General features: G+C 39.4%; 1 protein-coding gene across 2 annotated transcripts in view; it reads left to right on the top strand.

The window, feature by feature from the left end:
* The window catches only part of grid1a (glutamate receptor, ionotropic, delta 1a), a 227,203-nt gene that overhangs the window by 190,826 nt on the left and 23,867 nt on the right, over nt 1-12,510 (top strand). For both annotated transcript variants that reach the window (XM_051419827.1, XM_051419836.1), the window contains 3 exons: nt 469-630; nt 2,578-2,697; nt 12,070-12,171. In XM_051419827.1, coding sequence (XP_051275787.1) covers nt 469-630; nt 2,578-2,697; nt 12,070-12,171 — 384 coding nt within the window. The remainder of the gene's footprint in view (nt 1-468; nt 631-2,577; nt 2,698-12,069; nt 12,172-12,510) is intronic.

Genomic DNA, 12,510 nt, shown 5'->3' with positions numbered 1-12,510 from the left:
TCACTTGATGCAGGTGGTGCAATCCCATGATTGCTCAGCAAATCAACCTCAGTGCTTCACCAGAACGTTTCTTGCAAGTGTGAACATGTGAACAGTCGGAGCAAGGTTGCTGCTGGGTCTTCATCTCCACACCAAACAGCACCCATTACATTGTCCAAGAAAATGCTCACCAGTTGTCCCCATGCTTCCCATTCCCTTCTTCAAGCGAGGAGACAAGCTTTTATTTGCCACTGAGAATGTTTTTTCACCATCCAACTTCACAAGTCTAGACAGAAAGACAAGTGCTTTTGTGTAAATGCTTCTTTTACAAGGGTTCACTATGGGGCTATGTGGCATTTCTTGCAGCCATAAAAACTAATGTTCATTATATTTGTTGTATCCAGAGTTTGCATTGTGTTGCATAGCACAAACAATAACAACAAAATCCTAGAATGCATTTATTAAAATAGCTCATTTTTCCCGCAACAGGTGTCCAACCTCTACCTGTATGATAGTGTTCTGATGCTGGCCAACGCCTTCTACAGGAAACTGGAGGACAGGAAGTGGCACAGTATGGCCAGCCTTAACTGCATGAGGAAGTCCACCAAGCCATGGAATGGAGGGTGGTCTATGCTAGACACCATTCAAAAGGTATTTGAGCTTGAAGTTTTTTTTTGCTGAACATAGCTGTTGCTTTGCATTTTTCTATTTTGAAAGAAATGCTGAATTCTTTGCAAAATTCTATCATGGGTGTAGTATCATATGACCAGTATGATGCCTGCTAGAGACTCCTATCAGATTCAAATCCAGTTCTTTTTAAAGTGGCCTCAACTAAATTGATTATTAAAACTGGTCCCCAGGTTGGGCTTCAGGATGGATTTGTGGCAGATTCTGGGCTTTGATCTCTTTATGCTTGTATAACCTTCTCAGTTATTTTAAGCCACTTTTCCACCGCATAGTACAGCTCAACTTGACTCAAGTCTACTTGCTCTTTTTTGGTTTTCCATTATGGATTGTACCTGGTACTACCTTGGACAAGGTTCTAAGCGAGCTAAGCTGATACTAAAAGGTGAAAGCAGACAACTGATTGATCGTGAAACATGAGACATCCTGCACAAACCCCACATACCATCAATAACAACCACCATTTTTTTATTCACTCAAAATGGCAGCCCAGAAAAACCAAGCTGTGGTCAATTGACAAAGTGCAGACGTATCAAGAACGCCATCCTAGCCTTTGTTATAAGAGTAGAAGCTCCTTTTTGTGTGTGTAGTTGATGTGTGGGTGAGTAATAGGGAGTGAGAGTAGTGAATCTGAGCAGTACAGAGTAAAAGAGAGCAGTTGTCAATCTGGCAGTAAATGGCAGTAAATATACAGTGCAGGTTACAGTTTGTCAGGGAATAAAGGCTGCAGCTTCTCAAGACCATAGTAAAGCTCCCTGTTGTTTCCCAACTGCTTCGCTATGTCGATCAGCTCTGCCTGTGTTGATGGGGTACTGTCCAAAGTACTATCTACAGTGGGGAATGAAGTAGAGGTACCAAAAGTAGATTACAGTCGAGTGGTACCATGTAGTGAAAACAAGGATCTGATTTCGGCCACTTTTTTCATTTGAAAAGATCAGATTCCATGTGATTTTTGCTGTTCATACTGTCAACAGTTTGGCCGCAACCACGAGAGGTCTTTGAGCATACAGTCATAAATGTGCAGAAAAATATTAGGATGACGGGTCCAGTAGTGTGTGAGAAAAGCTGAGGACAGATACACACACGGAGACACACGGCCAAACGCATGATCCCCCTCCAAGCTTACGTGTGGCAGCGATTATAAGGCTGCACATCCTACAAAGTGGCTTGATTTGATCCATTTCAATCTGATAATGGAATTTTTCATTGTTGCAGAAAAGTCACGCTGGTTTAATCTCAAGTGTGACATTAGATGACCAAGCGGGGCATGAAGAACAACAAAGAAGGGGGCATTCTCATCATATTGTTGTGTTGGTGTAATTCAAACTGAACTGTAAAATAACTTAAATTGATTTGATTCATGTTAGTTTGGACTTATTTCAAAACTGTACCAGAATGAGTCATAAAAGGTGATTTTACAAGACACCATTTTCTGAAATGATCTAAATTCTCTTTGATAACCTCATACTGGTACCTAAAAGGCTGATTGAATGACACATAGTTTAAGTGTATGATTAAAGGGATCATTTGCAAAAATGATATGGTGCAGTTAATGGCCAACAACAGTGAAAACTTACCCTTGATGACTGTAAAATGTCACAATTAGGTAAAATGCTACTAAGGGTGTAGCTTAGCTTTATTAGCTCAAATTTTTCATGTATGGTATGCTTTGATATATATTATATTATTAGGGGAAAGTTAATTAAATCTATGCAAACATCTCATTTTACTAAACTGTAATGAAAAGTATGATGTGAAAAAGAGTTCTATGTACTAATGCTTGTAGGCTATTTTCTTTTGCAGACACCTACAGAACCGACAGAAATAAAAGAAAACATTCACAATCAATACTACTACCTCTCCTGTGTTGTGGCATCTCACGCAGTAACCATTTTCTTCTTGTTGTTGCTACAGGGACGGATCAGTGGCCTCACAGGATTGATGGACTTCCGTGCTGAAGGCTCTAATTCCCATGTGCAATTTGAGATTCTTGGAACCAGCTACAGTGAGACATTTGGAAAAGATGTCAAACGGGTCAGTCTAGAATATTTTATATAAATTGTCTACTCCTCTGTGAAAGACTGCTCAAAGGACCCTTACTGTCTATATTTTGATGTTTTACATAAAAACTTAAAGTAGATTACTATGAAAATTATGATTTACCTTAGTCTACAGTAACTCAAAGATTCAGTACACAATTTTTTCTCTCATTTCAGTATGTCAGAAATAACCATGTAGCTTTGCCTTTTGTAAGCAATATACATGCCGCAGCAGGGTGTCCTACCTTTCTCATTTCACATAGTTAAGCAATTGTGCCATGTCCGAGGTTATATACTGTACGCTTTACACCACAGACCAATCGATCAGAGTTGCATAGAACTTTATTTTAGAAGATTTAGTTGGTAGATGTTATCTTGCAGACTTATATAACTGTCCATTCTGTAGGTGTTGAGGAAACAGCAGGTACTGTTAAATCACTGATGAAAATAGCTTTTCTCTTAGACATTGTCTCAGTGTGACCACTTACTGTGTGAGGAAAGAAATAAAAGTGAAATTAAACTATTTCTCATTTTCTCAAGGCCCCCTACAACCTCTTAAGTTTAGGCACTCAATTTCAGTCCTCAAGAACTGGTGTCCTGCAGGTTTTAGTTATACTCTAATAGTTAATTATCCAGTACATACCAAGTGTGGCTGATTTACTACCAGGGAAGTAGAAAAACCTGCAGGACACCTTTCCTTGAGGATCAGAATTAAGTGTCAATTCTACTAGAAATCCTGGGGGTTGACTGGAGTGCCTAATAAGAACAAATACTGTATAGAAAGGCTTCCAACTGTCTATTGTTTTTGAATGTGCTATTTTTTCATAGACAACTGGTTCTCCATCTTAACCTTCAGGATCCAAAAACTTGCTGGGTTGGATCTGGGTTATTTTCTTGGATGTCAGATGAATGCAATTAACTTATTGGTAGAGTTGAAAATCAGCTGTACTCTGATCCCTGAGAACCACGGTCACAGGGCAGTGAGGTGTCAGGTATGAGGGTGCCCTCTACTGGAGCTCCCGAATTAATCAGATCAATCTGCTATAATCTTCCATTTCACTACACCAACTGTGTACTGGCTTGTTCGTTTCATGACCTCAGAGTTAAAATAAACAAAGTGTGTTCTTCTTGTTATTAACTGTACTCACAAACAAAACATACCACTTTGCCTTTGACTAGTAGTCACAGTATGTTTGACCTGCGGTTATGTGTTGAGCAAAGACATTTTACATGTGTTAAAAAATAACATGGATGCTATATGAGCTGAGCGTGAAGTCTTTAATGAGAAGTCTTTAATGAGAAACTTGTTTCATCTTTGAGGGTTTCAGAGCTGAAGTGAGAGATTGAGAGCATTATTTGTGCACTCTTCTCTTAGCTGTAATTTGTTTGTCGCTGTGGATGTCCTGATTCAGTCAGGGGCTTCTTGCAGAATGAAGAGGAATTGAGTTTCTTGGCAATCTATGTAGAGCAGGACTGACCAGAAGCGGTAATGAAGATTTAATCACCACTCAGCCTAACTGAAATCATGAAGCCAATTCATCATAATGTGGCCATTAGCATTAGCTCAGAAGAGATGCACTACATGCAGTGCCATGTGTTTACGCGCATACACAGGAACATACATGCACTTTCATGTCCACCAGCAGCATCACACATTTAGACACAGCGTGATGCACACAAACAGCAGAGACCCTTAGTACATTCACACACAAACGTGTATTGTACATGCTGTTCTGGATCTCAGACACTAAGAGCATGCAGCCAGGCGAACAGACAACAGAGGCCAGGGAGCACACTAACATGTGGGCGCTTGTATCTCAAAATCATTAGAGGCAGAAGGGGACAGCAAGGCCAGATAATAGGATGCCAAATGCATTCAGTGCTCTTGTTCATTACCTGGCATGTCTATCTGTATGTCTGCCCACTACTTGGCAGAACCATTTACTGTGAGAAAACAGGCAAATTCATGCACTCCTTTCTGTTTTTCCATAATAGGATGTTTCTATATACATTCAGCATGTTTCATACCCTGCATTGTGTAAAACATGGCGTGGCTTTTGATGACAGACACCACACACAATTTCCTCTGCAATGTACTGTAATACCATGTCACTGTGTTTTTTCAAGTGGAGTATAACAGTGAGATCCACCCACAGACCCATATCCACCCCTTAGAGCAATCCTCATTTTGTCCTCTTCTCGTCTCTCTTCTATCTCTTCCTTCCATTTCATCTCCCATTCTCCCCATCCTAGCCACTCCACTCTATTCCTCCCTAACCCTTTCCCCATTTCTCAGCCATGGTCCTCCCTCTCCATCATCGTTTATCTGCATTCAGTCCATTTTCTCCCCAGCCTGATGGCTCTTAGATGAGGCGTCTTTCTGGTTAGAAACTGTAATGAAGACTGAAATACTATTTCCTGGATGGCTACTGTGAGTTTTCTCCACCATCCAGTGCTGCTGCAGAGTGATCGATGCTATTGTTGTTGTTGTTTTGCTTTCCCAGTTTGCTCTTATTGATGTGTCAGCTCGTCTCTTAGCAGATATTGCTAATGACTTCCAGCTTACACGAAGCTCTTCATAGAGAAAAGTCAGTTCATTTGAATGTAATTGTTCCTTCTAGCCAAGCATCTTGCATGCATCATGCAGTAGTTATCTCTCAAATGTGTGCACAGTAACAGCGCTGGCATTACTGTATTATTCAAAATCATTTTTAGTGAGATTTGTTCTATTTTATAGCAAAAAAAGATTACCCTAACTGAAAGGGGCAACTTCAAATACTCCTCATTCAATTTTGTGGTTAAAAATGTGTCAAAGTACAATTTTTATAATTCATAAATATTACCACTCACTTGCCATATGATGACATTGCTAAATAGCATAACCTGTGCTGGAAATAATAAACAGTATGGCATGTTTGCCTGAGACATGTCACAATTAGCCCTAGAAATAGAGGAAGTGAAACACAGTCTCAGATAAGTTAAAGGAAACTTTAACGTTGTGGTGGCTCAATGTGTTTCAATGCTTTCAGTTGAAAGGAGTCTGCCATTTTTCTCATCACATATATCCTTCCATTTCATCATCTCAGGTAGCCAAAATTGCTTTGTTATCAGCAGTCTAAATGTGGCACCTCCAGTAGCCAGATTTGAAGAATAACACACCAGAATCAGCAAAAGTACATCAATCCAAATCTGGTTTGCTAACACTGGCCCAATGCTAGCCCAGGTAGAGTTAACTGGAGCTGATCCTCACCCTCCATAACCCCAAAACCTAGCCAAATGTATTGACCATAGCCAGCTCTTATTTTGTCCTCTGGTGTCCAAACAGAGCCAGGTGTGCTCACAATTGGTTGCAATCGGCCATGGAGGTTTGATGATCTTGGATGACTCTTATTGGACATCATCACACCTTCAACCAGTAACAGTTGATGTTTTTGGCAGTGGGGGTGGAGGTTACATGAGCTCCATGTGCCCCTATGTTTGTTGCATGTACCAAACCCTAGTCATTTATAGCTGATGTATTTGTCCTAATGCTCAAACCTATTTCTCACTGGCTCATGAAGCAGAAATGGCATTGAATACTCTCTGAAGGGTGCTTCTCCCTCGCCAACAATAGATCTGCAGGGGGTTGATAGGGCTGTTGATCCAATGATTAATTTGCCAGGAACTGAGATTTCCAGCTTTTAGAAATGTTCTGGCTCCAGTAGGGATTTTGAAACCTCTCCTGCCTGCTTAGATTTTCACCTGCAGGAAGATGAAGAACATTGTTTCGTATAACGGTAGTACATGTATTCATATTTCTAATATTTCACAAGCCAAACTATCATCAAGAAAACAATATAATCATTACTGTATTTTACAAATTTACACCATAGTATAGTATTGGTATATTTATACAGATTATTTTGCTGTATCTGTGCTATCATTAGATAATTACCCATCTCTAAAGTGATGATTAGGGTGTTTTTTTTTATTTAATTCCATCACAAGCCACGGGAAGCAGTGCCAGACACCTGCTGAAATGCTGGAATTCCCCAGTCGACACTCAGCATCAATAAAATGAATCAAAGCTCCTATAACCATATCCAATTTAGCAGTGAGGGACATGATATCAGATTGGTCAAGTATGCCGTAAGTAAATCACAGCAACATTATAATTTTGCAACATTATAATACTGATAACTGCATTTTCACTATGCATTAAAGGGGAATTTGGCAACTATTTCAACTTAATAAACCCGTTTAGAAATTATTTCGATGGTTAAATGGCCTGTTCCAGTGTTAATGGTGACTTTCCCCACTCCCCCTAGCGTCCCTCGGCCGGAAAACCAATCCTGCAACTTTGGGACTACCGTCCCGTTAAGTTGGAAATAGGAAGTATCGTGAGAAGCGAGAACGAGCGAGAAACACGAACTGCTTTATGGCAATTCCACATAAACGCACACGCCCCCCTCAATACCAGTTAGCCACGCCAGCTATAAGAACAAGCAACGATGAATGTATTACCCACCTCGGTAGAGATTGCTCCACACGAAAAGGTTGCCCGGCAACAAATGCAAAAATGGCTAGAGTTGCCAAGTTCCCCTTTAAAAGGAAAGTGTTAAACGGACAGTCCCCCCTTCTGGTTGTCCCTACTGCCACACTGACAAAAGTAAATCCTCTTCAGAGTTTAAAATTATTGGATGAAAAGTGCATATTTCTCCATGTCCCTAAATGTATTCTTTCTCATGTGCTCCAGTCCATCATAAAAACAATATTGAACAAATGTTACCAATCTTACAACCATCCAGTTCATTGAAATGCGCATCCCCTACAGGACCTGCTCTTTGTTGCTCTCACTTCATGAGGTGAATTAAAAAAACATTTTCAGTTCATAAGTGGATATGATGAGTTGAAAGCAGATTCAGTAATTCACAGTTTTATAATAACTGGCAAGTTTGCATCGTTCTCACTGTCATATGTTAGCTTTAATGGTCCAGTGTGTAACATTTAGAGGATCCATTGGCAGAAATGGAACATTATATTGATACATGTGTTTCCATTAGTGTATAATCACCTGAAAGTAAGAATTGTTGTGTTTTCTTTACACAAGAATGAGACGGTTTTATCTACAGATGCCACAGGTCACCTTCCATCGAGTCCGGTATGTTGACCTTTTTCTATGGTTGACCTAAACGGACAAACCAAACGATGGCTGTAGATAGGGCCGTTCTCATTTTTAGCGGTAACTGTAGTTTCTCTTTCACACTTGGAAGGGGAGGGTGAAGCGAGGGAGTTGCAGTCTGCAACTACATCACTAGATACCAATAAATCATCCACACTGCTCCATTAACATGTCTGAAGCCTATACTGCAATGAGCCTACAGATTCCTTTCTTGTACGCAGTCTTTTTTAAGCAACATAATAATTTACACTGAAACAGAGGATGAAGGAAAACTCTGCCTGCTGTATACTGCACAGATCTAACTACTGATACAGATACTGTGCCTAGTATTTTCTCTAAGATAACACATTGTATAGTAAGTAAGTAAATGCAGGATTGAAGGAAAACAGGAAAAAATGTGATCATTGAGAGCTCAGAGCCTAAGTTTTCTTATTGCTTTTTCTCTGTGTGATTTTATGTTGATAGAAGAATACACTCACTTCATTTTCCCCCCTCATGTTTGCCTTTTGCTCATTTCTCTTCCAAGTATTTCAGACTGACTTTTTCTGACAGTTTTATAAAGTGAATCCTGCCTCATGTTGCTTATTAGAGGTTAGAGTGATAGACTGGCGCCATGTCGGCCCAGCTCATCTCTAGCATATCAGGACAGATAAGATGTCTCTTGTCTTGACTAATTTAAATGGTCGGCTTATTTTTCGCTGTGTCCTGGTGATAAGAGATAACACAGCCGGCATCATTCCAGTCTTTTTCTCTGGGATGGAGGACGCAAAGTGGAACATAAAAACTAAACAAGCTCTAAATACAATTGTACAGACATTATATGCTCACATGGTTGAAGCCATATACAGGCGTATTTATTAACGTATAGGGTACATTTACTAAGAATAACAGTTGGTTCAGTAGGCATGCACAGTCTTTGTTGATCCACTTGGTGAGTCACACAAAGGAGTGTGGGTCAATAAGAAGCTCGGTAGCATGATGGGCTTGTCGATATATAAGCACCTGTCGGACTGCAGGGGGAAAGGAAAAGCAGAATAGCAGCAACTACCTTAAACTATGGTTCAACATCCAAAATGATGCAGTTTAAACGGTTCTCTGAAAAGGAACTGACTGCTTTCTATAAAATTTTTAGGAGCTACTGTAATTGAGACAGTTATGGCGCTATGAATCCAGTCCTATTTGACTTCTATCCCTTTGTCATTTTCAAGTGGTCATTGGCATTTACTCAGCCCCATTACAGATGATTATTTTATGGTATTGAGCATCATACACATTAACTAAATAGTGGTCCTGTTATTTGTGCGACTTTTTAAATTGGATATTTCAAAATCTCATTAGCTCGATATTCTCCTTTGTGCCTGTAGGATAAAAACAAAGCATATACCTTTTGTTAGAGAAGGAAACAACTGACACTCTTGGTGACTGATTGCTATGCATATTTATAGGAATACTATCTAAAACTTAAATCCTCAATGAGCTGACACTTCAAAGAAAGCAGCAGAAAAGAGATTTGGCATTTATTTTTTTCATGCATCGTTAAGCATATCTTTCTTTAATGCATCCTTACTCAGTAGAAGTATGCATCTTGTGTCAGCATTATGTCCATGAAAATCTACAATCACATGTTTTGGCATGTTTATTTTCCGGGGGGTCGGGGTTTGTCAGAGGAAGTTACCTGAATAAATCATTGACATTTGATAGTAAAACAATTCATCATCCACAAATTAAATTTTCAAAGCTGGTAATCAAAGATCACAGTGACTCATTCATATGCAGGTGGTGCGGCTTTGCTGTATGTAGTGTTTGTGACCTTCCCAGTGGCGTGTTAGTGTGCAAAGCTCTGTGAAGTAGAAGTGTTCGTCTTTAGTGTTCTTCAGTTTACAGAGCAGAGATTGCTCAGTGTTTTTCTCAGAGGACGAAGCTGCTCATGGAGAAAATAGTCCCCTGTGAAGCAGGCAATGCAGACTGACATTTTGCCCCAACACACACAAACACACAGGCTGGACAAGTCGCATACATCTGCAAACAGATTAACAAGTAGACTATTACAATTAGATTGTGCAGTACTTGCCTACAGAATTGTACACATATGGCTTAAGACCTACTGTCCCATCTACAATCTTATTTCACATTTTTCTGAGCAAAGTGTAGTGCAGCAAACACATGTAAATACATACTGCATAACCCTATATTATATTTACAATGAACAGCTGCGTGAACAACTGATCTCCATATCGTTGACATGCACACAGTGTTTAGATAAAGACCCTTAGAAGGCATATTTCATGAGTGACATCCTGCATGGGGAGAAAACAGTTTATATACACCCACACAAGCTGGCGGGTTATAAACATGATTCACTAGCAGTTTGCGGTGGAGCTATACATAGCAATGCAGTGTAAGTTTTAAGACTGAGAGAGTATCTGGTCTGCAGATGGTTTGTGAAGAACGAATTAACTAATAATGAAATATCCTTCTGAAGTTGTTACAAGCCCCTATTTTTGCAAGCCTCACATGCTTCTATTTCATTCACAGCTGAAAGCCTTTGTTGCTGCCTTGTGTATGAGTAGTAATTGTTGTTTTTCCTGATTGTATAATCGTTTGCCTTTGCAAATAGTGTCAGTGACAGAGATTTATGTTTGTTCATTTTGTTTTTTTCTCATCAATCTCGACTGGTAGCCAACTGGAACATCACAAGAGTACAAAATCATATCATTAAAAACGTTAAGACAACATGCTTTTTTGTGTGTTTCCATACACCAAACCAAACAGTCTATGTCAGGGCAAGTAAAATAGCAAAGGAACCTCAATATTACATGAGACTAGAGTTCAAAGTTAAGTGCAGGACTTGTGATGAAATCTTGAAGTATAAAAATATCTCTACTCCTGTTCACTGGTTTTATTTCTGGTACCTTTTTTCGACTTAGTATCGAGTGAAATGTGTAATGCCATCTCTTCGAGGGCCAAGTCCTTTTAGCATTTTTTATAAACCTTCCCTCACTGACGAAAGTGAGTCATATAAGCTGCCTATTAAGATTCAGCTGGATGTTATTGTGCCAGAATGAGTGGCAGTGTGTGCAGTTTCTCCTAGTCAGAAATGACCCAGTTTGAACTCAAGCTGAGTGCTTCACAGAGGTATCATCTACACAAATGGTTTCACAAGGTTTTTCATTTAATAAATGGTTGTATTGAAATATGTTATCTGGTTATATTTAATGAAATAAATGTAACAGAAATTGTAAAAATGTAGTTGCTATACATCCAACATGCACACAACACATTGACATTGAAGTCATTTAATTTAATAAAACTAAAAAATGCAATTTGCAGACCTTTAAAAGCTTACTGATAATCATTGTTGTGGAGTACAGTGTGTTTCTGTGGGAAAGGTATCTGGACAAGTCTCCTGCCGATGGGGCACGTGTGTTGTAGACTAGGCAGTGCTGTGGCCAGAAAGGCCTGTTTGGCCTCCGGCCACCATTCTTGTCCTGTCAGCTCAAATCTCATAGACTACTCCAAATAATGTGTCAGATCCTCCAGAATCCTTGTCCGGCTAGCAGCACTGATTAAGAATTGAACAAACATCAGCTTCGCAACTTGAGACATAGCTCAAAACATTGACAGAGTGGAAGAGTTTTATGAGAGATAGATTCAAGAAACAAACTCAAGCTGATGTGTAACGTGTCTGAAATTTAAATTACTTGGTTCTTATTCTGCAGTTTTTACATGAAGAGCATGACGTCTACTTAAGGCCCTATTTATATAACATTGTACTTTTCCTCCCTCTCCTTCCTCTCATTGTCGTCGTCATCCTCATTATCATCACCACCCTTATCTGTTTGATTACTGGTAAAGTATAGTGTAGATTGCTTACAAAGTGTGCTAATAAATTGCAGTATTGTGTTGAAGCTTGATTAAAGAGTCCTAATAGCATGCTAATGATAGACACTTGTTGTCTTGGTAACCAGCTCAGATGTTGACAGACATTGGCCAATCAGTTTGAGTATCACAGCAAATTGAGTCACAAAATGGTAGATTGGATGATGCCTTTTCTTATAGCTCAGTAGCACAGTATTCATAGATTATTTACATTGGTGATAGATGTATTAATGAGGTGTTTGCTGCCTTTGTCTTTCAGAGACCTGCTCTATTTTTATAGTTATATCTCTTTTCCACATGTATCTGATTTTTGTTTCTCCCCATTAGCTGGCATCTTGGGACTCCACTCGTGGTCTGAACGGTAGCCTAAAGGAGAATCGGATAGAGAGCGGTATGCAGGGAGTGACGCTCAAGATTGTAACATTACTGGTAAGTTGTGGGAGTACGCTGAATCTATTAACACCTGACCTAAGTAGGCAAATATCTGAGTAAGAAAACAAACACCACAGTATAGAGGAAACACATCAACACATTTATGAGGTTGTTCTTTACACCCACAGACTAAGCAATATTCTCTGTTTAATAGTCAAACATAATACTGTGAATTTATTTTGATTAATCCTACTTTTCCTTGTTTTCTCAATGTTAATGACACTCAACATTTCCTGCGGATGTTTCACAAAACAATGAGTTTGCATTTAAAAGCATCTTGTCTTCTTGAATACATGGCAAATTAAGTCCTGTCTCTAATAATAGCCCTTCTTAAGA

Source organism: Dicentrarchus labrax, unplaced genomic scaffold (assembly GCF_905237075.1).
Source record: "Dicentrarchus labrax unplaced genomic scaffold, dlabrax2021, whole genome shotgun sequence".
Classification (NCBI taxonomy): domain Eukaryota; kingdom Metazoa; phylum Chordata; class Actinopteri; family Moronidae; genus Dicentrarchus; species Dicentrarchus labrax.
Note: the sequence above shows the minus strand (reverse complement) of the source record. Positions and strands in the feature narration are given on the sequence as shown.